This window comes from Harpia harpyja, chromosome 13, assembly GCF_026419915.1.
Source record: "Harpia harpyja isolate bHarHar1 chromosome 13, bHarHar1 primary haplotype, whole genome shotgun sequence".
Lineage (NCBI taxonomy): Eukaryota > Metazoa > Chordata > Aves > Accipitriformes > Accipitridae > Harpia > Harpia harpyja.
Genome location: NC_068952.1, coordinates 13,293,846 through 13,321,720, shown reverse-complemented (window position 1 = coordinate 13,321,720; position 27,875 = coordinate 13,293,846). Strand labels below are relative to the sequence as shown.

The following is a 27,875-nucleotide window of genomic DNA, read 5'->3' as shown; positions in this document are numbered from 1 at the left end:
TGTGCTTCTGAACTGGGGGAAAAAAAAAAGATGCCATTTTAGCACATATTAGGTAATGCATATCATTTAAGCAGTATGAGCTTCAGGTTGCTAAGGTGCTGTAACTACTGCCTTACTGACACTGTCAGTTACTTCTCTGGTTCCTAATGAACGCGCAGCCTTGGATTCATTGAAGGAAACTTACTCACACAAGAACAACCAGACAGACCTCCTTTGCATTCTCTGCAACACAGGAGTATAAGAAAGGAGTATAAACCCAAACACTTATTACTATATATTTTATTCTTAAATTTTGAGTCCATGCTACTTTTGAACAATCTAGTATCTTGCAAACTGGACAATTTCAGATTCTTGTAACTAACCAAGCATGTGTTTTATAATCAACCTAAGAGCTGATCACCACATCAAGCCCTTTATTTTCAAGGAACTGATTTTTACACAGATGGAATACAAAACACAAACATTAAGAGGTATTTGCACTTCCCCCCTCATTACTGTAAAAAATTATGTGCAGCAGAATAATGACACAGTATTCAATAGAAAAGAGGTAAATATTGAGAAACTTGATGGCAAATTAAAATCTCACTCTCCATTTTACTCAGGCAAAAATACAGAAGGCATAATTATCAAAAAGTTGTCATTTCAGGACAACAGGAGAAAGGAAGCAAAATTAATTTTTAAAATGTACTTTGTAAAACACAAGGATTTAACTACTCACTTGTAAACCATGCTGTGCTTATACTCTACAATATGTAATTATTCCTTACGGATATTTTGTCTTCCAGAGTAATCAACAAAAAGCAACTACTATACTGTTGCAAAATCTACCAGGAATTGTGCTCTAAAAAAGAGCTACCTAAGAAATTTGGGATTCTAACCTAGTAACACAGTACAATACACAAGTGTGAACTTTCTATATATATGAAAACATGTTTTAATTCCAAGATTTTAAAGCCGAGCAGTACTTTTAAGATGAACTTACAATGTTTGAAATTAGCTGCGGAACTGAATTTAATCATCAGTATTTCAAAGACATCTGTACGCAACAGAGTACAAGAAGAAATTTGTAACTTTAAATATTCAGAAGAATGAGGCAAAACCTCTCTACAAAAAAATACTCCAAAATATGGATACTATTCAGGAGTCAGATAAATAGCAACAAGAAAAGAAACACAAAAGTGTGACGTCTCATGAATTTCTAGGTGCGACATTATGCATCTTCATGGTTTCTAAGATCTGGTGGGACATGAACACCTAAGAGGACAGACAGGGTCTTTATGCGGTTATGAGGTACCAGCCCCACATACAGAAAGGCAAATAAAAACACACACTAAAGCACAGACAACCCACAACAGGTTGTTTACCCAACTCTTAAATTTTATTTCCCTTTAGTATAACATTAAAAAAAAAATTCTTGATTTGAGTTTGGCAAATGTGGTAACTTACCAAGCTTCCAAAACCTAGTGATATCTTAATATATTAAGAAAAAAATGGAAATCTGCAGTTCAGTTGTTAACAGTATGTATGATACTAAAGGTTAATCCAGCTACAGTCAAGCAAGTACATGTGTGAACCCCCAGTGCAGCTGTCTAAAATCTGGTTTCCCTCAGACACACATGTTCAGCATCAAATCTCTTAATTTATTCAATTTTTTTCCTACTGCATCCAGAGCTGCTCTTGGCAACACCAAAACCTTGACAAGACTTTCATCTGGGAACAGATATTTTAAACCACATAGAGAAAATCCAGAGTAACTTGCAGCCGGGAGGTCAGGATGCTTACCTACCCCACAGGATTCACCACGTTGAACACTCAGCTCAGCCCATTTCCCCAGCAGTGACTATCCTCATCACTATGCTACGGCCTATTTTGGGCTCAGTCTTCTAAGCTGCTCCACGGCATACACAATTCTTCAGGAATTTCAATATTCATAAAATATTTTGAAAGGTCCTAGTTTCATACCAAAAGAGGAAAAGAAGGAGGCGTAACCTCAACAGTTCCTTATGAACTGCTCAAAGGAAGTTAGATGCTCTTAAGTATTTCTAGAAACTACTGTATGCAATAACGCAGGCTATTAGCATACGTTATTTGTGCAATGCAATACTCAAGAAACATCGAGTCAGTCCTTCAGATGTTTTGACCTTGTTCCTACTAGAGAATACCTGTGTATCATACTTCTCATTCTGTGCATATAATTTTCAAAGATTCTGAAAAAACACTTACGCAGTCCCAGAGTGTAACTTCCTTATGAACTGATCATTTCTCAATTAATTTATAAACCAATGCGCAATTAATATCTTTTCATTGCCACTCTAGTCCATACTAGTTTAGGAAAAAAAAAAAACAAAACTGGTTACCTTGCCACAGGCATGGTTCACACAAGCTAACATGGTTTTATGTCTGGGAAATCAACTGAAATTTGAATACGATGAATTGACAGATGTGCAACTAATTCAGTAGTGCAGTCCATATCAACACCCCCCAAAACCAGACTGAAAATCCTCCACACTGCCAACCTTGTCCCTGTTGAAGCCAATGCCTTGCTGAAGCCAATGGAGATTTTGCTACCTATTTCAGTAGGGCCAAGATATTTTCTGTAGTTGACACATCTCAATAAATTCAAGCTTCAACACCAGATCTTGGAATTCCACACTCAGATCAAGTTCACAGTAAAACTACTACTGCAAGTTCCACCTGAGACATAAGATGGCATAAGATCAGCCCTTACAAAAATCATCAGTCTCTTGCAATGAAGTTAAAACTTTCTCCCTGGACTCCTCTCTCTTCACTTCACCACCCTTTCTTAATACCTTCAGTGAAAGAAAGGCTGTTGTATTAAGTTTTGACAGCAATGTGCCCACTTTCTTTTCCTTTTGGTAAGCATTCCGTTACTCAAAGTAACATTGGAAATAGCTCTGGAACATTTTAAAACGAGTGCAAGAAAATAAAAGTAAGAAAAAAACTTGATAGTCTATTTGCACTAGTTGATCATGTTTTTATTTTGTTTAAAACTGCAGCAATTCTCAAATAAAGCAAAAATAATACAGACATGCTAGTTCAGGGGCAAATGAACATTTGAAAATAAAGATACACGTATTCATTTAACTACATGATGATCATGAAAAAACATCAGTTCAGGTCAGTGTTCATGCATTTATATTCGTGCAACAAGGACTTTACCAATACTGCTTATTCCAACTTTCAAACTAGAACAGTTGCAGGTCACAATGAATATTAGAACAGTTTATTACTTGCTGGTTTTCCTCTACTGCAAGAAAGCAAAACATGCTTGTTTTTGTAGACAATCCCCATGTCTATGCTGGACCGGGTATGTCACCATAAAAAAAACCTTTCAAGCACAGATGCAGCTTATTCCAGCAGAACTACTAGAAGAAATTATGCCAACTCTCTGAACAGATTGAACTACATTATCAAAGAGCCTCTTATGTCTGGACTGTATCTGTTACTTAGACAGGGATGACACACTTTCACACTCTCACTGCCGCATCTACACTAAAAAGCACCAGCCATTAGACTTAACCACAAGCCTAATGCAGCACGAAAAGGCATGATCATTGACTATTAGAGCCACATTATAAAACACAACTGCAGTTAAGCAGATACAACTTGTATGGAACCGAAGTGGAAGTATACCAGCAAAACTCTGAAAATACAGCTAGAGTACAATGAACACCCAAGTAGCACACCAATGCATCCATGCCTGCAAAGCTCTTCGACTATAGACTTACCTCTGTTGCAAAACTTTATGGATACAGAAAGGGACCTTGGAGGAAATTGGAAATGCAGCTTATACTAGCAGGATTTTGGTTTTTTTCTCTCAGTACAACCAAACTAAATATATAAACTCTCCTGGAAAAGGACACATGGTGGGGGGGAGGGGACAGGAAATAAGGGGACATTAATTATTTAGCTACAATAGAACCATCTCTGTCAAGGGCACAACTATGTAGCACTGACCTTACCTGAGGCCACACATATACTGAAAGTATTATCAACTCAAGAATACAGGTGTAATATACAAGGTAAGTGCTCGAAGTATGAACAAAATAAGAACACACTTAAAATACATGAGTATCATACTAGTGAATAAGCCAAGGTGGACCAATGAAAGCACAATTGGGCTAGTGTATCGACATGGTGAGCTTCTGCACTCCTCCATCAATGTATACAAGCTATGCAAAATACAAAGTACTACTTGCAACAACAAGAAAAAACTTTAAAGCTCAGACACGGCCAAAGAAATACATCTAAAAAGAAGAGATCTACTATATTTAAATACTATCTGCCAAAGATCTCAACCCAAAATGAGAATACACTTTGCTTTAATGCAAGCAGGTCAGAGTAGAAAGTGTATGTAAGTCATTTGGTAAGTATTACGCCCTGAGAGTATATAAACTGGTCATTTTATCCCATTTTTGTCATTTCTTCATTATTTTCACAAATTAGTGAAAAAAATCAACACAGAACCTGCCAGACATTAGTGCATAACAGAGAAATTTTATTGTATAAAAATACACTACCGCTAAAAAAAAACCACTACCTTGATCCCAAGACTACTGTTAACAAAAATACAAAATAATCATTTCAAGAAAGAGTGGATTTCATGTAGTAATAAGATCTCTGAAATACGTGAACAAATACTGTACTCCACACTCAACAGATTTTCAAACAAAGTTTTAGCAGGTGTATTGTTTAAAAAGCTAAAATGTTAACAAGGTTGTCCCCATGAAAGTCTTTAGAAAAGACAGTTTATATTCAGGCAATTTTTTTAGTATATTCCAAGCAATAAAAATGTGTATTTCACAAGAAATGCCATTTAAAAGCCTTCAACACCAACAGGCAAAGAATTTCAATAGTCTTAAAATTAACCCCAAATTTAAAAAAAATCTCCCAATTCCTTCAGGAACAAGCAAGAGGCATGGGAAGCCCTCCTCTGATCTGTCAAAAAGCGTAAAATGAAGAACTAAACAAGCATTCCACACTCCTTAGTGAGCACAGCATGAGTGGGTCTGGCAGCATACTTGCTGTTCCTGAATACAGATGTTGGTATTAAACTCAACCCTCATGAACATTGATCAGATTACATAGAAATGTACAAAAAAAAAAAAAAGTTCTGATCAAAAAATAGGAGACCATTTTCAACACTCTCCCTAAAAAACAGTACCAAAACAAAACTTTAAAAGCATATTAAAGTGGAGCCGCCAAATTTGGAAAAAGCACTGCTTCCCAAGACATAAAGGATAAAAACTTTAAAAGACGTTAGTCCCTCCCTCAAAAAAATTACCAAGAGAGTAACAGCAAGAAAATAAGTTATCTACCCGCCCACCAAAAAGTTACTTGCCCTTGTATTTTTGCAAGCACTTTTAAAGGTATTGAAGGCTCTTCAGTGAACACTTTACCCTATGTGCTACGCTAGAGCATTTTTTAAAGGTGGATTTCTTTTTTAATGACATGTTGTGTTTTTTGATCATTCAACAGATGATGTTCTTTCAAAACTGTTTTTGTCCTACACTCTGAATGCATCTCATGTCAAGAAACACGTATTTTAGAGATATGAAAAAATGCTTTGAAGTGATGTTTACAGGCTTTAAACTGGGAGCACAGGCCCCTCTGAACCAAGCCAGCTTAATACCTCACAGCACCGTGACCCAGACTACGCAGGAGATGGGGGAAGCCTGAGAAGGCAGCAATTCAGAGCAACAACTCTGACGGGGCCCTTCCCGAAAAGGCCCATGCCCAAAACAATCCACCCTTTTTGCTCCCTTTCACAAACAGAGCCAAGAATCCTTCACCTCTCTCCCCAAAGCACACACAGAAGAAACTCCTTAAAGAAAGAAAGGGGGGAGGGGGGGGAGCAAGGAGATTCTGGGATTTCGGGGAGAGGATCTCAAGGCCTGAGAGAGTAACGTCTTCCGAGACAGAAAGAGAAATGGCCCGACCAGGGCGCGGCGGCAACGCCCCAAACGGCGCGACGACAGCAGAAAGGACCTTAAAATGGCGCCCGTGGGGGAGGAGAGTCGGAGTGAAACTGCGCAACAAACGCTGGCAGGAAGCCAGGCAGCGCCATCTTCCCCGCGCTCTCCCACTCCCACTCGCACCGAGAGCTGCACCGCAAAGGCTGGTCGCCGAGCCCGGGCACGGCCAGAGCCGCCTCCGGAGGACCTCTCCTTTCTCCTTCAAATCCTGTTTCGTTCCGTACTGCCGAGCCCTGAGGAGAAGGGGAGCGGGGAGCAGAGAATCGGGCAAAAGCAAAGGCCTCCACCTCTCTCTCCTTCCCCCAGTGGTAATTTAGTAACAGTTCTAAGTAAATATAAACGTGCCCTCTATACGTCGTTTGATTTTGGCCGGTTTTTAACAGTACTACATCTGCTTTCTACCACAATCTGTAAGTGAATTTTGCAATTAATAGCAAAAACAAATTATAACAAGTATTGAAGCACCCCATAAACCAATAAATGTGAACTGTGAAGAGTTCAGAAAATCCCCTCCACAAACAACAACTGTTTTAAGCCACAAGTAAAAACTACTTAGAAAAACATTGTTTCTTCTACGGAAAATAATCCCAGCAGCACAAAGGATCAGATTCACATCCACTCTACAGCAAAGCCAAACGGGTTACTCCAGAAAGAGACGGTTTATTGTTAGGTTTTAAAAAGAGGCGTTACAGTTAAATATTCTCACCCCAAACGGAAAAAAAACATATACAGCGGAAAACTTGGTCCCGAAAAGGAGAAAAAAGCGCATTAGCCCAAACCTACCGCCTGAGCATTTCGCGCACCCACAAAAAGCAGCACCGTTTCCATTCCTTGGTTAAAAGCAGGAGGCACGGAGCAATTCAGAGGAAATTGCAAATAAAGAACCAAACAAATCAAATCAAATCTAGTGGCGACACCAAAAACGAGGAAACCAGTGAAAAATAAATCCCCAGAAGGCACAAATCTGAGACACAAGCTCAAAGAAATTACAAGATTAGGGTGGTGGCGAGTGGACGGGGTAAAGGAAAAAATCAAGCCAGGAGTGAAAATGGAAAAAAGAAAAGAAAAATCCTTCCCAGCTCCACAGCCAGGAGAGAGACGAAGTGTCTCCATTTTCCCAACGAGGAGGAAGAAAGAGTGTTTCACAGACCACAGAGCTTTAGAGAAAAGCAAAGAAACGAGGGGGGAAAAAAAAGAGGGAGGAGATTTGAAAAGATTATTTTTCTTTCTCCCTCACACACTCTCTCTATCCCCCTCTCTCCCTCTCACTCTCTCTCTCACACTCACACATACACACACACACACACTCTCCCTCCTCTCCTCTTTCCATCCCTCTCTTGATGGCCATCAAGGGGGCGGAAAAAAAAAAAAAAAAGACAACAACAACAACTAATTTTAAACCGGCTCAATCAATGAGTCATTAAAAGAGATTTTTCTTCCCTCCTCTCCTGAATTTGCATGGCATCAGCAAGAAAAAAAAACCCACCCCAAACCTCTCCCCTCTCTGCAGCTATCAGCCTGGACCTGAAACCTTATCTCTCCCTTCTACCCCCCCGCCTTTATTTTAAGAAACAACTTTTTTTTTAAGTGCCCTCAGCAGCCACCGCCACCAGCCTCGCGGAAAAAAAAAAAAATATATATATATATAGTTCATTTCCATGTGAATCCACATCTGCCCAAACAACAGCCACCCACAAAATATCCCTCTTCTTCCTCCTCGTCTCCCCTCTCGCTCGCTCTCTCTCTAGATATATATTTATATACATAGCCCCAGAGCCAATAGCTCTCTGGGCTGAAACCTAATATCCTGGTTTTGGCAACTCCTGGTTGTTAATTTGCTCCTCTTTCTTTTCTGTCTGTCTGGAGATAGATTTCCCCCCTCTCTTTTCCCTCCCCGAAGGAAGGGAGGAAGGAGGTTGTGTGTTTTTTTTTTCCTTGAAATTTTTATCACAAAATTATAATACACTCAAAGGGAAACTCACCGTCATGAAAAAGCAGTGCCTTGTCAACGGGGTTTCTTCGCCATCACATCAGGGGCTGGCAGTGTAAGAGAGAGAGAGGGAGAGCGAGAGAGCGAGGGAGGGAGGGGGGAGAGAGAGAGCGCGCGAGCGAGGGAGAGAGCGAGAGAGGGGGAAAGAGAAAGCGAGCGAGAGAGGAGAGCACGGCACCGCGCCGCGCTGCACCGCACCGCGCCGCGCCGTACCGTACCGCGCCGCACCGCACCGCGCCGCGCCGGCGGGGCCCGGCCGTGCCGCTCCGCCGGGAGACAATGCCGCAGACCGGCGCCCGGGCACACGCACCGCCGCCCTGACATGATGAGTCCCCAGCTCCAACGCGGTCCTCGCTTGGCGTTTTTTACAGTCAGTCCCTTTAAAAAGTTTAGCTGCCTTTTTTTTTTTTTGAGAAAGCCGTAGACCTGGCAATCTAGACGTGCCTCAGCTGTTTACTTTCCGTTAAAAGTTGGGGTGTGCTTGGGGTTACAGAAAAGGAAAAAAATAAACAGGTTATTCCCACTAAAAAGAACATCAATTTTAACAACTTGGTTGCTCTCCTTCGTATTAAGGTTGTAAGCCACTACACGCTTGGGGGTGAGCGCAGGGGTCCCCCAGAAAAATAAATGCAAGGTCACCTTGAAACAAATAAGATTTGATCCTCTCACAAGTTGCAATATTTTGAGTATTTTTAGAAACGTTCTTTTTCTTACCACCACCCTTGGTGGAAACAAATGACGTGAATTTCAAGCTGCTTAAAAAAAGTTCTGGGTAACCTAAAAATGCTAATTTGGAGTCAAAGCCTACAGCTCTGGGAGTGCATTGATACAATTATACAATTTATTTCAGCTAAAAGCATTAATAATTTTGTTCAAAGCTTGTTGGTTACAAAAACCTAATTCAACTTAAAATACTCACTTTATTAATCAAAAACATAATTTAAAATCCTTTATTCAGATGATTCAGAGAAGCCTAGTTCATTTAAAACAAAAACATTTTGATTGAAAACTGAGTTAGCGTCTTAGCATGTAGAGATATGTATGGTAATGCTTTTAAAACAAGAAATCTCTTTAAGACCCTTTTTCTGCTCGTAATTGTAATTCCCACAGACTTGCACACAGCAAGCTTTTCTATTTTTTCCTAAGAAAAAGAAACTTTGTTAGAACTCCTTAGAGACAAGAATTTGAAGACTTTATTTAGTAGTGCATTCTTCTTTATTAGCTTTACAGCTCAAAAAACACTTCGAGTTTTTAGTTTTTAGATATAATTACATGAAAACAGTTACGGGCAGTGTACTAAGTAGACCTTCTCAAAGAATTTGGCCAGATTTTTTTAATGTTGAATAAAAAGTCAGCACCTCAGCATTGTTTTCAATTAGAATCGGGTTATTATTTTTTAAGTAATCAACCAATTCATGTGATAATATGGGAAACAAAGGTTAAGCCTGATTCCAAACCTTTGCCAAAGCCAAGACTCACCTGCAATTCTTCTTTATGTGCATGCCCACAGTAGAAAATTTAGGTGAAGTTTCAAATCACTCCCTAAATGGAGAGGTTGGGCCCTAGCAAACAGGCCTTAGCATGAGTCCAACAGATCCTTTATGCAGTCCAGACAAACTGAACACAAGCATGGCGCTGCCTAGTCCATCAGCCAATATATTAACTTCACTTTTCATAAATTCAGTATGGACCCGAATAGCCAACAATATGGACGTAAACACCACGTATCAAAGAGCTCAGCATCCTGACTGCTCTTAGAGCCTATACTCCTGACACCAGCATTAGAAAATTAAAAAGGCCGAACTTCAAAGTCCCTAACTTCAGCACATGCTTCAAGGGGCTGCCTACTCACCATCACTGGCTTTAGAGAACACTGCCCAAGTAAGAACTTAAGAGCTGGAGGGACACCACAAGCGTTTTTCTGATTTGGTTAACAGGAAGGAACTTTGCTTCAGAGGTTACAAGGCAGAACATCTGATCGGTATATTATTATTCTCCCAGTCCTACAGAAACCACAAATAGGAAGTAGGCAATACAAAGAAGGAAGAGGAGGAAGGAGGACAAATGCTTTTTAATAGATTTCCTTATCATAAGAAACATAAGGAAGCCTACCTAAATTGTCCATGATTGTACCATAATTTACACTTGCTCTCCCTGAAGGATGTTTCAAAGCAGCATTGGCAATAACCGTGCTAAGCAGGAAGAGTACAAAAAGGGAAGGAGAATGAACATCTATACAATGAAACACCCTGTTGCAACTAGATTACTCCAGATCTACAACAAGTCAGTGACTTTAAGAATGAAAACCTTTTACATTGCCACTGAGTGGACAAAACCAAACCAGAACACACTGTACCCTCTGCAGAAGTAAATTTCCATATATTTCTATATTTGCTATATCTGTTCAGAATCAAAATTGGCTCAGGTAGAAACGGTTATCAAAAAAATCAAGGGTTGGATGTAACTTTATAGGTCAGATTGAAGTACACACTTAATGTTACCTTCAATACTAGGAAGTCTGAATACAGTCTTCAGCTGTAGTGTTAGCCCTTTCTGGTGTGCTACAGAATTTTCCAGACCACATTTGTAAAGAAATACTGCTTTTTGCTGTGAGGTACTCATGCTTTTTTAAGAGGATCACAAGGTGTTTCTGAACTGAGTGTCATTGCCCCAGGAGGTTGCCCTTCTTCTCACTGCCTTACTGCATTAACACAAAAGACCCTAACATGTCAAAGTTCTTCTACCCCAAGGTCACTTGCCCAGGGCTGTAGTCCTCAACCAGAATCCTATTCTCCAAATTACGTACAGTGCACATGCAGTTGCTGTCTCTCCTTAGCTTCCTCAATCATATTAATTAATTTTCGCATTTATTTTCCTGTAGCAGCTTCAGAAGGAGTAAGGGGAAATAAGCATGAGAAGAAAGGCAAGACCAGTGTCAAAAAGGAATAGGAGAAATCTTTAGAAGACAGACGTTGGCATAGTAATTCTTAAGTACAGCTACCAGGAACATCATGTGCACCCATCACACAACATACTACTTGGCTATATTTTGACATCAGCTGTCAAACTGTGACCATGCTATTTAACAACTACCATTCTCATAAGTGTGCAAAGACACCAAATGACACTTGGAGTGAACTGATATACATAGCCCTGGAATCAGATTGTGCAGAAGTGAAAACTAGGCTTAGATATTGAGAGGGAGAAAATAAGGGGGTACAAAACACCCTCCTCATTCATTCTGTCTCCAGGTTTCTCCTAGATCAAGTCATTTTATTATTCAGCTCATTTTTCCAGGTCTACATCACAAGCATACCAATTCTTGTGCAAACATAAATTAGTACCCCAAAAGAAGATCACACAGCAGCAGATTCATAAGAAAGAATGTAAGGACTAAGCTATTTGCATTAAAGGAATGAATTCCACAGTCATCCTCAGATTCTTGCATGAATTGTTGCTTTGTAACCTTAGCTCACTGAATCATTTCTCAGGTATATTGGATGTAAAAGAATGCCATTTACTCCGCTGCAGCCTTACCTCCTCAGACTGAGTGCTTCAGCTCTATTGATGGACTTCTACCTCCCATGCTTCTTTCTCTCTCCATCCCATAACATGTTTCTTGTGTCAGCTCATCACCAGACACGCCATTTACCCAGCTACATACTGCTTTGTTAATTACTAATTTAGATAAGAATAAACAACTGTAAGCTTGAAGGCACAGAAACATGTAGGTCATCATTAAAAGGTACAAGCAATGCAAAGGTAGAGGTCACAACACTTGAAAAGTAGGGCACTCAAATACAGTGGCATGAGGGGAGAAAAGGACTTTAACTTGGAATATAAATGCAACATACCACCTGAAAAATTTAGTTCAATATCCGTATCAACTGCCAAATTTTGAATAGTTGCCACTGATACTTTGATGACCCACCAGTAAAAATTTCCTAAACATGACAAATTTCAGCTTGATACCATCCCTTACTTACACAAAACAGTACTTACAAAACCAAGGTCATAATTACATGATGTAACTTATAGAGCTGTATGACTCCAGTATCAATCATCATACCAAACACAGGGCTATCTAACCAAGATGTATCTTAAGGGGTGACTGGTTGGGACATAGGTAGTAAGAGGAAGTAACAAAGAGTGAACCTCAGAACAAGAGATTCACACCAGTACCAGAAGACAGACAGGTTTCTATGGCTGGAGATTGTGTGAAGGCCAACAGGGCTGTTCTGTGTTGAATCCAAAGAACAGATTTTGGAGAACTGTGCTTCTCTGAGATGTGGATCTGACATACGGAAGACAATCAAGTAAAACCAGAGAATATGTGGTGACTGGGCCTCCCATTGAAACAAATGACATTGCAAAATTTTTACTGGAACAGATCAAGAATAACTATATCATGCTCCAGGTTATTTAAATAGAGTCTCATATTCTTCAGCTTAGAGTACCTTAAAAAGGAGAATTAACTTTGAAAGATTAATAGCTCTCACTTCCAATTTAGAATAATCTTAAGATATCCAGCCACTGAAATGCATTGGAAAAAAACACCTCTGGAGACAGAACTTTACTATGGTATCTGGAGTACTATGGTATCTTCAACAACTAACACCACCAAAATTTATAGAAGAAATTTAAGCTAAAAATGATGACAGAAATTGGGAGAAGCTTCTACAATATTCGTAGTTAATTTGGTTAGCATAGATGAATGGAAAAAAAAGTTAGGCAAGTAAGGATGCAGAAAGACATAGGAATATGATAATGAGTAGATGGACACAAGGTTAAAAAAAAAAATTAGTAGTAGTAATTAAAAACAGCAGCCAGGCAATAAAGCTAACAAAAGGACCATTCCTAATACAACTGAGGTGCTGTGGATGATTTAAAAAAAGAAAAAATCAAATAAATATTAATAGAAGGAACCTAAGCAGAAAACAGAGGCCTAAAACATGACAGGAGGCGTTACAGGGGTAACGGAAACACAGTGGAATAGTAAGTTATACCAAAAGCATTCATGTTCAGGAAAGAAACACAAACATGCTAAGCTATACTTGTATAAGGACAAGACAAAATGGAGGAACAGAAGGGACATTATGAATAAAGTACCACCTAAAGTCACAACTTCTGAGAAAGAATGGCTTTACTTGGGTATTTCTGGGACCCTACTAGAAACCAACTGGATAAGATTTGGATATGAATAAAGATTGCTGTAAGGTAAGTCCTAATATTATCACTAGAAAGTGTATCAATATGAATGGAATTTATTCTCTCAGATTTAGACTGAAGAACAAATGCTAATAATAGGAGGAGGCAGTCCTCCTTCAAAATGATACAAGTTTAGTTAACTAATGAATATACTAGGAGACAGCTAACAGAAAATAAGTAAATTTGGATACAATGACTTCAAGTTAATTCTATTTAAATTGTTCAGAAAAATAAATGGAATATGTTTGCATTTAAGATTCACAATTCCAGAATGGAAAACTTTGATGTACTATTGAACCTAGGCAGTCCATTGAACTGGCTAGTCCGATAACCAAACATAGTTTTCTGAAATGCCTTAAAAAAAAAAAAAAGTAAAAGCATCTGAAGTCTAAAGTAAGGCACTGAAAAAAATCTCTTAGGAACTTCAGAACTAATAGAATAATTGCCTCAAAGGGAGAGTCCATAAGACAGCATCTGTAGCTTACATACTTGGTCTCCAGAATTTAACTAATGTCAATTAGCAAGTTAGGATTCTAAATACCAGTTAGCAGCTAGGCCTGGACCAAACCTAAGTGCTCTTCTGCTCTGAGCTTTTGTGTTTAGTGTATTTGGGCCTTGCTTTGTTAATCTTGAAGTGCCTCTTGTCATAAAATGTTATGCTTTGAAGTCTGTCCCTAGTTTTGGAGGGTAACTCATTTTCATAGAAATGAATTTGTTTCTCTACCTTTGGCATTGGGAATACCAGGTTCTCAGAAGGGACCAGCTCAGACTCGTTTCAAAACAAGTGCACCTTGACTGGTTGCAATATAATTAGTATCTTAAGCATTCCCAAGGATTACATTTCAAAGTTTTTGCATTACTCACAGCAATTAAGATACACCAAGTAAGTTTTATAGTTTTAGCTCTCTCTAATTAGTGATTTTAAAACACACATATTTTACATTGTCTTGCCTTTCCATATGGCCAAATATATAAAGCATAACATTTTAGTCCAAACAAAAGCTTTTTTAAAAACAATCAGTATGCCAAACAATGTTAAAGGAATTTATTTTTTTCCAAGAGAACACAGAGATACAGTGACTTGACAGTCACTTTTACTGAAGGCCCATTCCACTGTGAAAAGCGTACAGTCTACAGTATCTTAAATGAATCATAATATAGCTTACATCTTTAATGCCTGATCACAGTGCCAGAGGAGTTCAAAGAGCCCTTACTAAAACGAGCAGTAGAATACGATGGTTGCGCAAGCCACTGAAGTACCTACTTTGTAGCCAGAAGTAATTATGTTCATCTGCTCATCTCTTCTGGAGAAACTCAATCTAACAGGCAGAGATCACACATTTCAGATAAGAGCTCCATGCAAGATGCAGGGGCCGATGCTTTTCTTGAAAACACAGCTAAAAGACAAAATAGCATTTTCTGTGTGTGACGGTGCAATGTATGTGCATTACACCCTTTGGAATAAAAAAAATGTCAGTGCTGGGAATACATACCTGTGATAAGGAATAACTGTATTTACTTCCTTCCTTTGCTTCAGAGTGCAAATCTACATCTTGAGATCACGCCACAACTATGAGGTTCTTGACTTTCACAAGCTCGGGGACCTCAGGTTTAAAAATCCATTATTTTGAGGCCAGACACCCAGTTGCCTCTGTGGATCTTGCTTCTACTCCCCACTCTTCTTAAAATAATGATGGAATGAGACAGGATCTCGAACCTTCACCTGAACTATGCAATACATCTCACTTCAAAAGCCTATGAGTTAATGCTGTTGAGCTAGTTTAAATCAGTACAAAATATTTCAGGTAGATAGCATCGAAGAGTGATAACCATGGGATACAGATTTAAACCTGGAAGCATGCGTAATGGAGCTTATGTTTTGGAGTTTCACAGCGCTAGATCCAAGTGAGCAAGTACAACCTGCAACTTCACATAAAACAAATGACAGTGTACAGTCCAAGCAACAGCAAAAGGTCTTACTGAAATGATTACCGTCTACTTTCAAACCAGAGAGGAACTAAAGAACATCCGGGGGGGGGGGGAGTAGGAAAAAAACTATAACACATACAGAACCATGTACCTTACTTTTATCTAGCATCCTCAAACAGCTAAACTGCTGTTGCACCTTACCAAAATGAGTCCAAGCCTGAGCTAGAAGGCTTTCATTTTATTCAGGTGGTTACCATTTAGGAAATTGTAAATCTTCTGTTCTCTATGGCTTACAATGGAGCACACTAAGCAGCCTTAAAACATAAAAGTTGCTGCCAGTGAAGTCAGGAAGAAAATTGTCAGACTTTGTATTACCACAAGAAAATAGATATATACCAATATCAAATATACCAAAACCTCAAATTGGAAGTGTGGAAAGTAATTTTGGAACATCAAGTTGAGATAGTTGGAAGAATTTTACTGCTCCCTTTTTAATTTTTTCATTATGGTTGTACACTTCACCTTCTTGTATCTGCGGTTATTTTGCTTCTAACCCACAAATCATTTGTGTGCATTAGCAAGGTGAAAAGATTCAGTCTCTTCCAGAAGCTCCTATTCACAAGTGTATTTGGTCCTCATAAATTTAAACCTCCAATCACCTCTAGAAAAAACAATTCAGAATACCTAGCTTTCTAAGTGCTCAAATGTAATAAAAAGTAATCATTATACTGCAGCATGAAATACTTAACATTTATTTTGAGCTGTGTACACTAGTGTTTTCTTGTAATGTTTTCATATATAAAGTTGTTTTACCCACTGCAGTTCATCCTACCGGGTCACATCTGTGTAACAATACCAAGGCCATACTCCAACATACTGAAAAACAGCAAAAGCCACCTTCTTTTCATATTCTCATGTATGGGATAACCACTTCCAGCACTTACCATGTGTATTACCTACACTCATGGGAGCATAAGGCAAAAAAGCCTGCTATGTAAAATGAAACTTACACATCTTTCTTATGAAACAAGATAGAAATAAGGTGGGGGTTTTTTTTTTCTTACAGTGAATTAATTGCACCATATTCCTGCCTAATGTAACATTACTGCAATTACTGCAGGAGTGGATTTGACGATTTATTAGCAAAAATGGCTAAGACTTACTAAATGCATCACTTAAACACATTGGTAGGAAAAAAAAAAAAGTGACAATATTTCAAAACATCCTTCCTTCCTTCATGATTGAACATTCTCCCTTTCTACAAGGTTAAGTGGTTTTAATTTTTTAAGACTCAAAATCTATTTTTTTCAAAAACAAAATTCCGGACACATTAACATTGCAGTGTTGTGACAGTTAAAAGCTGTAATGCATTAACCATGACATTACCCATCCTGCTGTCCCCCATCCAACCTGCTCCAAGGTACTACTGTTATACAACAATCCCTTGAAATCCCCTGGTTTTATATTGTAACAAAGATCAAGAAAGAATATTCTCTGTTTTAGTGCAAGTCCTTTATGCATTACAAGGATTAAAGGCATTTCACTGCCTTTCTTCTTTCATCCCAACTAGGCTGACACTATTACCTTCAAGTTTCAGGTACTCCCTGCCCTCTAACGATGTTGTATCACATCTAACACAGAAGTTAAGCCATATTTCTCAGGAAACAGGAGACAATGGCTACTTTCAAGCTAAAGCTACTTTTGAATGCTAACCTTAGGTAGCATAACAATCTATACTTCCAAACAGGAACATGAGACAAAAAACTCATGCTATCACCAAACAGAGGACAGTGAATTCAGAGTATCTACTTTGGGTTTACCACCTCTTTATTTCAATGGATAGTTTTAGGTCTTATGTTAATTTATTATAAGTAACTTTGAAATGCTAAGGGAAGGGAAGTGATATTTGTGGAACTGGACAGGAGTTAAATTTATTTTCATATGTTTCTAAGAGTGCTTTGTGTTAACTTTCTTTGCAAAAATTAACTTTCCGTGAAACACAAGAGCAGTTCTCAAAAGAACACATCAGGAGGATGATCACTTTTCTACTTTGTAGCCAGGTGTACTTCATTTCTGGTTCCTGCTGCAGACATACTGAAAACACATCTCCTAATCATAAAACTTAAAACACGCAAAGAAAGTCTTCCTTGCCATGTTTCCACATGGGCCTCTGGGGATTTCTCATACAGACCTCCCTCTGGGGCACAGTAACCCACAGGCACTGCACTGCTCTCACGTTTTCCCTCCGGAACTGAACCCTCTTCCCCAACAAAACACTCGAGAAATCAAATAAGCAGCTAAGCAGAAAAACAGTCTATTTGGCAGCACCTTTGCAGCTACCTGCAAGTAATAACAGCCTTTTTCATAACAACTTCACTGCAGAAGAGGAAACGGTAGGCAAGGTTAATTAAACCACTCCATTTACAGAGCCTCCTGAAAACATCGGCCATGTGAAGCAGCCAGCCCACGCCGGCGCGCGGCTCCGCGCCCACCCGGGCACGGGGAAGGCCACCGCCAGCCACCACGCTCGGCCGTGGGGTAGCCCGACGCCTACCAGAAATACACCACCGGCTCAGGCAAGACCCGAGCAGCCAGCGCGGCCTGACTTCATTTTTAACGGCGGGCGGAGGCAGCCCAGCTGAGGCGGCCGCGGCCCTCAGCTGCCCTCCCCGGGCCCCGCCACGGAGCCGCCCTCCCCCGAGCCCCGCGGCGGGAGGGGAAAGAGGCCCCCCCCGGCCCCGCTCGGGCTCCGTCGCCCGCAAGAAGGGCCGCGGGCGGAGGGGAGGGGGCGGGGCCGCCAGCCGGGGCCACCGCCAGCCGGGGCCGCCCCCGCGCTGAGGGCCGCCGGCCCAACGGCCGCCGCGCTCCCCGTCGCAGGCACGGCCTGGGAGGGGGAAGGGCGGGAAGAAGCGGGCACTTGCGCGCGCGCAGGGGGGAGGGCGGGGGAGGGCAGGGGGTTATTTATAGCCCGGCTGCTAATTTGGGAAGCGGGATAACGCGCCCCGCAGAGCGCGGCACCTGCCGCCAGCACTCACCCCATCCCGCAGAAAGGCGCCGGCCCCTTTAAAACCGCAGGAGACCCCTCCCTCCGGCCCTCCTCCCCTCCCCGCCCGCCGGGAGCCCCCCAGCCCGCCAATCGGCGGCGGCGACGCAGCCGGGGCTGCCGGCAGCCAATCGACGGGCCGCTTAGTGACTGGAGGGGAGGCGAGGAGGCAAGATGGAGGCAGCGGGCGAGGCGGCGGCCCCCGCCGCCGAGGAGCTGCGGGCGCCCGCCGCCTTCGTGGCTCCCCTGCAGCTTGGGACGGCTGCCGCCGCCGTGGTGCTGCCGGAGCGGCTGCAGCGGCGGGAAGCGGAGCGGCAGCAGGGTGTGGAGCGGCAGCGGCAGAAGAAGGAGGCGCAGGCGGTGAAGGAGGAGCGGAGCGAGTTCTTCGTCGCCGCGTTCGCCCGGGAGCGAGAGGCCGTGGAGGCGCTCCTGGCGGCGGGGCCGCTGGAGGAGGCGGCCGCCCGCCTGCAGGGGCTGCAGAAGCTGCTGACCGAGAGCGTGCGGTTCCTGGCGCCCTACGAGGTGCGGCAGGGGCAGGAGGCCGTGGCGCGGCTGCAGGGGGACCTGGCGGCCCGGCGCCAGCAGCTGCAGCCCAAGAAGAAATTCGCCTTCCGGGCCCTCAAGCGAGAAGCGGCTGCGGGCAGCGAGCCGCGCCCCGCCGAGCCCGCCCGGCCCGCGACCGCCGCGCCGGCCCCCGGCCACGGCCCCGCCGAGGAGGAGCCGGGCGGGCCGCCGCTCTGCGGGTTCAGCGGCGCCGAGGGCGAGGAGCTGGAGCTCGGCCCCGCTGAGCTGCTGCAGCGCGACGTGGTGCTCGCCGGGCTGCGCGGCTGCCGGGTGCGGCTCCGCGGCAACGCCAACACGCTGCGGGTGCGGGACTGCCGGGGCTGCACCGTGCTCTGCGGGCCCGTTTCCACCTCCGTGCTGGTGGACGGCTGCAGCGATTGTCTCCTGGTGCTGGCCTGCCAGCAGCTCCGCACCCATCGGACCCGCGACAGCCGCTTCTATGTGCAGGTGACCAGCCGAGCCGTGATCGAGGACTGCGCTACGGTCTCCTTTGCCCCCTACACCTGGAGCTACCCTGGCATCGAGAGAGATTTCGAGTCTTCTGGGCTGGACAGAAACAGGAACAACTGGAACCTGGTGGATGACTTTGACTGGCTGGCAACTGACAAGCCTTCGCCCAACTGGAGCCTGATCCCCGAGCAGGAAAGAATCAGTTGCTGGGACTGACTGCAGAGGCAGCTCGGTGCTGAGCAAGAAATCCTGCTGCAAATGCGTTGATTCATAAGCTCTGGGACTTCGCCCCCAATATGCCATTAAATGATTCCATTTGGTATTTAAATTGTGAATAGCAATGTATGACTGGATTTCTTTAATAGGAGAATACCAGTCAAATACAGTTTACTGTTCTTACACAAGTTGCTGCTATAATGTTTATGTATCACTGTGGAATTTGCCAGCTGCTGCAGTACCTCATTGCTGAGTTTTTCTAATTAAGGTGGGGCAAGGGGCAACAATACACAAGCAACAGTGAGCCTCTTAAGAGCTGTTGTGCTGCTTTCGCTCACCCAGGCAGCATCTGAATTAGCTGCAAGTGGTACAAGCTGTACTGGAATGCAAAGATCAAATACCAAACTTTTCGTGTTTTTGTGGTTCTCAAGTTGCAGACAACAGTACACTGTATCTTATGGGGAGTACAGGAGAGGACTTCTGTGAGGTAATGAGAACAAAAGGTTAATTTAAATGAGGAGTTTAATTGAAGAGTGTAACAGGCGGCAGTGAATTGTAGGCTACGATATAATTATGAGCCAGGTTCTGTTGATGTGGGTGAAATCTGTAAGTTGTCTTTATTCAGGGTTTTAGGTGAGAAGTCTAAAGGAAAAAAGTCTCCTAATGAACATTTAATGCTCTTCTAATATATTAATGATTGTTTGAAATTTACAAACCTATAGAGGCTATATAAATACTAAACCTTCACAATTTGAAAATATTATGTGAGGATGCTCCTTCTGTAAACAGTTTTAACCTGATATGGATAAAATGAATGCGTTGAGTGTGCTTTTGGGGGCATACAGTAAGTGCTGATTAACATTACAGAAGCAAGGTAAACTGCTCTGCTGCAGTCTGAAACCTCAGGGGAGAGATGTTCAGCTATGTCCTACTGGTTGTTTCATCTGTCTACTGGACAGTAGGCTCTGTGGTGCTGTGATCTTAATTTATAGCACCCTGCTACTGTGTAAGTGCTGTGTTGACAGAGGGAGTCAGTAAAATTGGAAGATAAAGTGCTATATTCCAGTTCCAAAATTGCATGTTGTCTTGCATAAAGTGCACAGTAACTTGAGTCCCATTTCTTCACGCCTGCTAAATTAAAAAAAAAAAGTCGCAGCATTACGGAATACAGTGTTTTTACAATGGCCTTTTAGTGGTGAAGTGACCACTATCTGTACATAAAGTATACATAGTAGTTCTAGGTTTCTAAACCCACTCCTTAACTTGTGACATTTTGCAAGAAATCATTGTTTATCTTGCCTAAGAATCAGCTTAGGGTTGTATTTTAAAACTGCAAAATATTTATGCTGCCCTACCATCATAATATGTGCCTCTAACAGAAAATGGATACTAGCCAAACCATCAAAAACTGCATCATTGCTATGAGAAGTACTTGAAACTCCACTTGAGTACTTGACTGGTTTTGAGCAGAGAAACTTTTTATCTAAGTTGTTTTCAAAATATTTAATTTAAAAGGGGAGGGGGGGGAAAGGGGATTTTTATATATTCTTCACAACTTTCAGGTTTTTTTACTTCTGTTAATATATACTTTTTGACTGAATTGGATTTTGCATTTCAGATGTTTGTTTTGAATTGTTTCGGTTGTCCCTATACTAATGATTCTTTGCATTGACATCATCATAAAATGATTTAAAGAAAACACCCTTGGTCTTGCTTTAAAGTAGATAATTTATAATATCTGTTGTTAAAGGTGTGTGATCAGATGAGGCTCTGGAGTATCCGAAGATATCCATCTTGGGACAGAACCTGATTTTGTTGTTAATCTTTCTTCCCAATGTATCCTGGTAGTGACAAATCAATCCCCTTAGCATCCTCTAGTCCTGGGACTGCAAATTGTTCAGCCTGTAAGAACTACAGAAATGCCTTTGTTCTGCTAGCCAAAGGCTACATTTATGTTTACTTACTATGTTGCTGGACACTGGCAAATCTAGAAATGGAGAGACTACCACTAGGCTGTAGCAGGTATCAGAGATGTGCGCTTCTCAATACACTTCAAACTGGCACATAAGTGCATTCCTGTATTAGCTGTCAGTCTGTAGCGTGCAGTATTGCCTGAATGAACGGAGCATGAGTCAAAACAAGGAAAGTTAGACTTCCATTTCAGCCTGAATATGCTTCCTTAGTGACATTTTTCAGAGGTCAGTTACTGACATCCCAGTTCTAATGTTTTCTTTAAATACCTGACTTTTGTCAAACCAAAATTACTAGGTAATACTCTTCAGGAACATGACTTCTGAGGAGGCTGCTGAAGATGTTCCAGATGACTACTTTCCCTTAAAGATTTACCATTACCTTAGTAATACAAAACAGGTAACTGAATCTTGGTCTCAAGCATGACATGAAACAAGAAAATTCAATTTGAGAACAGCAAGTCTGAAAAAGTTTGGTCAGGTGAATACTTGGATGTAATTTATAGTTCTAAATACGTAGCTTCATATATATATATATACACACACAGTTGCACGTGTTTCCATGCACCTTTTTTAAAATGTTAGTTTCCTAATGTAGAATCATACTAGGAGAAATTCAAAGCTATTTTGAAACAGAAGTATGTTATGTTAATAATAATGTAGTATGTGAACACAAGTTATGCACTAGAAAAGGTTTGCTAGCATATTCATAGGCTCTATCAGTATAGAAATTGTAACTTTTTTCAGGTCTGGAAGAAAGGGAAACACCTAAGCATTTCTATCATCTAATTAGTTATTTTAACAATGCTATTTATAATTTTTTTTTAATTAAAAATACATATGGAAAAGGAAGTCACAATTAGTAGAAGCACTAGCAGGCTGTCATCTGTGTGTCCCAGAACACTTCCTCTGGACAACACCAGAACAGACAGGTTTTGTGTTACTCACCTGTGCTATAACCCCAGCATTCTGCAAGCCCTTGTAGGTAGGAAAAAAAGTAAAATGCTGTGTGAGTGACAGAATATTAGCTGTTATCCCAAAAGTACAGTTACTCATTTGAGAATCCATTTTTCCAGTCAAATCTAGTGGAAAGTGATAGCTCAAACCTATTGAGAATTATATACTCACTTTTTTACAAAAGTATGTCAAAGCATGGTAGGAATAAGTGTGTGTATATATGTATACATATATATATAAAAAAATGTTTTACAGGATAGTTGTATATAATCTGTATTTAAAATTTCTCAGCTATTTCTTAAACTAATTTCTTAGCATTTCTTAGCATCTGTTTTCTTAGATGGAAAAAATTTCTTTTTATGTTGACGCATACTCAAACTAATGTTTTGGAAATCAAGATGTTGGGGGTACTTTGACAGGTCTAGACTACAGAGTTGTCTAGATTATTTTATTGGAACTACTTACAGAGTAAATGCTAAACACGGAAAGACTAAAAGTCTAGTCCACAGTATTTGTAGCTTCATCATATTTCTTTAGTTACCTTTTGCCTCATCTGACTAGGCACAAGAAAAATTGCTTCCTGTCTGCAGGTGAGCCTTAAGCTCTTTGTTCAAGAGGTCAAAAACATATCAAGTATGGAAGTGATGAAACAGTTTTACTGAGAGTGTCTGGTTTCAACAAGTAAGTAGGTGAGGAGTTTTGTGCTGTCTGGTGTCTAGATGACTTGGTGATGGAGCATCTCATACATCACACTGAAGCAAACCTCCTTCAAAGAGAGTAAGGAGCCTGCCATGACATGCCCTGAGCTGCCAGCAGCAAGTGGCTGGGCTCCCGAATTCCCCTTCTGAAGCTTGCAACTAAGAACTATTCAGAGGGAAGGCTGGGCAGAGTTTGTGCAGCAGCTGGTTTGAGGAGATGGGCCAGGCTCGCTCCGTCCTCCTGGGTCAAGGAGACTTGCAATGCCAGCCTGGTGAGAGCTGCTTTGTCTCTCTGCTAATCGCAGCTTGGAGAAAGGAGCGCAGCACATGCTTGGGGTTTCTTCCCTTGGAGCGATAAGCAACGCTGACACAAAGAAAGTGCCTGGCAGCCTCTTCTCGGCCAGGAGCCAGGATTGCTTTCTGTCTAACCTGCTAGGGAGAGCTTGCAAAAATCCCTTTCCCCGGAGACCAACAGGGGAAGAGGTACTTTGTTCGGGAGGCTTCGTGCAAGCCTGTGCGCTGGGCAGGTGTCACGGCTGAGTGGGTAGCAGGTAACATCTCAGTCGTGCTACAGGGAGGGCAAAAGCAGTCAGAACTGCCGTGAAAACAAGCTGGTTTCAAGCTACCTTGCCTAGTAGCAAGAAGGAGGACTAAAAACATAGGCAAGAGAGAAAGCTGTTCAAAGGAGCCCACTGAATGAGCATGTTGAGGGACAGTAATTCCCCAACCAGTTAAGAGGACCACCAGCACTGCTTTGCCTCTCTCTGCAGCAGTTTGTCAGTGTGACCTGCACGGTGGCTAGATTCATGTAACCTACATAACGCAAGACTGAAGCAAACAAAGCCTCCTCAAGAACTCTAGCTCTGGTTTGCATCTTGTTGCCACCAGAATAACCTAAGAACTTCTTTAAGAACACATACCCTAAAGAATTTAATTTTGCTAGGCATCAGAAGGGGCTGAAAAACAAATGCCTGGCAGGGAGGTGGTTGTGAAGATATTATTAGGATAACATAAACATCAGCACGACAAACTAGGTGCAAATTGGCCCTGAATAGAGGGCTAACGGGCAGAAAGGCAGAAAGTTTATAAAAACAGTGCAGGGCATTGAAGCGTGTTTGGAACCATTTTCCACAGGGAGTCACAAGAGCAAACTCCTGGTTTAAACCTTTCTGAAAGACAGACTGGTCGGATAGCCCTCCTCCAGCTGGCAGTCTTACCAAAATCTTTAGACCCAGTTCACCACAGCACTGTAACTCAATTTTTTAAAGCTCCTATGTGTCTGTGAATGAAATAAAATAGTTTTATGCAAAAATACACAATAAGAAACCCATAGAAGAAAATTGAGACAATTCCTCAGCACTACAGAGAGCTTCGAGTGTAGTATTTGTTGAGGCTGTGAGAGGTAGCACAGACCAAAGCTTGCCTCCGGAGAAGCAGCTGAGAGGTTTGCTTCCTTCTGCTTCCAGTGAGGCCACCGTTTCACCTGGAGGTCCTGTTCCCAGAGGGGCAGACCCTCTCGGTTCCCACGGGAATCCAGGCGTTTCCCTCGGGAATCCAGGCGTTTCCCTCTTTCAGCACCCACTTCTCTGAATACCAGGAACAAACCAAGTTATTTGCATTCCCTCTTTATCCAGCCCTGTTTCGTTTAAACAGATTCTGGTGGGGGGTCTAGCAAAACTGTGTGAAAAAACAGGTAAGAAATAAGTGCCTAAGTTTCTTACACATGCATTATATTTTTGAGAGCTTGTATTTATTCTATTTTTTTAATATTAAGGGGTTTTTTGAAAGTTTCATCCTATTTTGGCACTAGCTATGTGTAGACAAGGATCAAATCTCAGTGGCTTTACCTGAAATTGTTTCAGGTGTTACAAAATACTTAGGAATTCTTTAGTGGAAGAGTTTTTGTGAATACATACAATCCTTCTCCCTCCCCCCTTCATATACATTCTACTTCTGTCTTTCCAAGTGGATTTCTCCCAGCGTGTAAGAGTGGCATCTGAGGGCAGACTTGTTGGATTTGAGAACTGTATGCAGACAAGTACATTTCTTTACCTTCTTTATGCATCATCCTTTGGCTGCTCAGCTCTGCCCCCTTACCTCCTGCTTTCCATCAGGCCCTTCCCTACTTTTGAGAGCAGCCTTTTTTCTATGCAGCTTTCCTGTTATGGCCATTGGATCTGCACAAGAAAGCTCATAGCCTGTACTGTACTAAAAAGCCAATTTCATCACATAAAAGGAAAGATACGAATAGCAAGAAAAAAATCTGTCCAACTTGCAGGATTTCAGCATTTCCATTCACATCGTGATCTGATTTATCTATCTGACTTACTTGAGAATCCATCTGTTGTGCTGAGATGTTTTCCGGCAGTAATGACTATTGTGAGCCTTTGTAAGTTTCTTTCAATTCCCGATATATTTCTTTCCTGTTTCTGCAAGTACAAACATTGATTTATAACTCTCATTCTTTCAGCAGTGAACACTACACCCTAGGCATCACAGTAATACAAATAAATACTCATAATGAGCATCTGGAGGGTCAAAGAAAAACTGTGTTTTCTGAACACATTACCCACACTCTGAATAAGGATGGCTGAAATGCTGGGAACTACCCAGAGCAAAACCACGCTAAAGCCCCCACAGTATGCCCCAGCACAGTCTAGGAACCACAGGGTCCAGCAGGTCAAATTGCTCTTCCCAGGGGTGTACAACAGCCCCAGCAGTGAATTTAGCAACTTGCCTCTGTTTCCAGCCTCAGGACCTGCAGTCACCTCACATGCCACAAAAACAGTAGCCTACCAAATTACTTGTGTACATAGGAGGGAAAAAAAAAAGAAAAAAAGAAAGTCCTAAATCAGACTTTTCTCCACCTGTTAATCATACAATGTGGTACAGCCATTTTATCACGTTGTTCCTCAGGAGTGTCCCTGTACACACCACACAGTTACAAATGCAAGCTAAAGCATAGACTACAGTGCAAAACCAAACCTCTTATCTCTACACAATAACTTCCTATCATAGGTAAAACCAGACATCTTCATCCTTGCAATGAAACATAACCACTTCTAAAGAAAGAAAATTAAAAAGAACCCAAGAAAGCCACATGTTTCATATCACAGAGCAGTGTGAAAGAAAGCTTGGGTCAGGAAATTATTTTTTTTACCAACTAAGAGCATTTCTGTAGTTTAGGCACACAGGATATACCTATCTAAAGAGAATTTGCCTTTTATATCTTGTATTCCTGAAGATGGAAGGAGCATGGTTGGTCCAGGACTGGGCAGCAGACTGTATAGCAAATACCAGATTGAATTGTTTGCATTAAAAACAATTTTTTCCTCCCTCCTAGCACTAACTGGTAAGTGTGTGGCTTATATTTAGGTTAGCAGGCATAGTTTTTCGGAAAGGTATCAATATTGTATTGTTATCCATAGAAATTATAGTTTTTTAACAATATTTTGAATTTGAACACATTCATGCTGAGTTCTAGCAGATCAATAATCATCTGAATGTTTTATTCTACCATTTTTTCCTCCAAAATGGCATATGAATTATACATTTGAGTTAATATGCAACCTCTGAGGAGACTATTAACTCAAACATCCTTGCTGCAATTAGCTTTTGTCTGCTATGGATCAGTTTCAATATTTTCTGTTTGAATTAGAAAGTGGTAGTAAGTCTGCCCAATTAAAGGTGATTACCTGCCAAGATGAAGACTTGTAAGAAAAGCAGATGCCAGGCAAAACCAGTTTTCTTTTTCATGCTGTCCACACCCCAAAATACTTCTCGAACATCCCCCATAACCTTCCTCTTCCTTAGGTTACTCTGCTTGAGACAGCCCTCAGCTGATCAGTTGGTGCTGAAGCTTTCACAGGGCTTATCAGTTCTGTGTCTGGGATAAGCTGGAAGCCTTAACTCCCCGCTTTTAAAAGTGTTAACTTCATTTTTTGAAGGAAGCAGCAGAGTATAAAATATGATTTAATGTCACCAATGCCCTTTAAAGTTTCCAAGCATGGTGAGTTGACTTGATAAGTGGGTAGTTTTTGCCACTCAGAGTCCCCAGCTGGTAGTGAACTGTTGAAACTATTTAAATACACACAGCAAATTTCCAAATCTGGGTTGTTTTGGATATGTTGATTGCTCTCTGTGATGACTTTCAAGGTATTACCTGAAGTCTTGATGGTCTAATTAGTACCCAAGTGTCCCTTCCTGAACATCAGGTGAATCACTGATCATCTCCCAGAAAGCATTAAGTATTTAAGAGTGGTTTATTAGGACCCCTCCTGTTAACTTCATTTAAGGAGAAGAGTGGATCAATGAGCCCTGAAGCATATGCTGCATGTTCTATTTCACTATTTTTATTCCTCAATTAACAGGAAACACTCCAGTGTATACAATGACATGGGTTTGCTGCATCAGATTTATTGCAGACATCTGAATGTTAATTAAGGTAATGAGTATTCAGACCGTCATCTGTGCTCCTGAATATAAGCTTCCCAATATCCAGAGCAGCACCAGGCTTACAACTGCCATGAGCAGATTTACTATTTCTTGTCCTATTAATTGCACTGCAGAACATATTTCACTGTATGTCCTCGTCATCCATAGACCTCATAGAAAATTCTTTTTCACTTTAACTAGAGTTTCACTCTGTCATTGCTGACAAGAAAGGAAATACTTTCAGGTTAATTTATCTAGAATTAACTTCAGGCTGTCAGAATAATACACCCTCCAAACTGCCTTGTATTTCCTAGCTGAGCCCTGGAGGAGTCAGTGAAATGTAGTAAGGTGTGCTGCATGGTTAGGGGATATTTTGCCAAGAAGCCAGGAGAGATGTTATTTCAGTGCTATGACTTATTG

General features: G+C 41.5%; 2 protein-coding genes across 8 annotated transcripts in view; one reads left to right on the top strand and one right to left on the bottom strand.

Moving 5' to 3' along the window:
• The window catches only part of BICRAL (BICRA like chromatin remodeling complex associated protein), a 102,433-nt gene extending 84,244 nt beyond the window's left edge, over window positions 1-18,189 (bottom strand). For 4 of the 7 annotated variants that reach the window (XR_008237954.1, XR_008237955.1, XR_008237956.1 and 1 more), the window contains exon 1: window positions 7,979-8,359. The gene's annotated coding sequence lies outside the window, so the exon portion shown is untranslated. The other 3 variants (XM_052806090.1, XM_052806087.1, XM_052806089.1) reach the window with 3 other exon arrangements.
• Window positions 18,190-18,243: 54 nt separating this feature from the next.
• On the top strand, window positions 18,244-20,919 carry TBCC (tubulin folding cofactor C). The gene has a single exon (XM_052806093.1). The coding sequence runs from the start codon at window positions 18,341-18,343 to the stop codon at window positions 19,394-19,396; it is 1,056 nt and encodes a 351-aa protein (XP_052662053.1). The 5' UTR covers window positions 18,244-18,340; the 3' UTR covers window positions 19,397-20,919.
• Window positions 20,920-27,875: the final 6,956 nt, after the last annotated feature.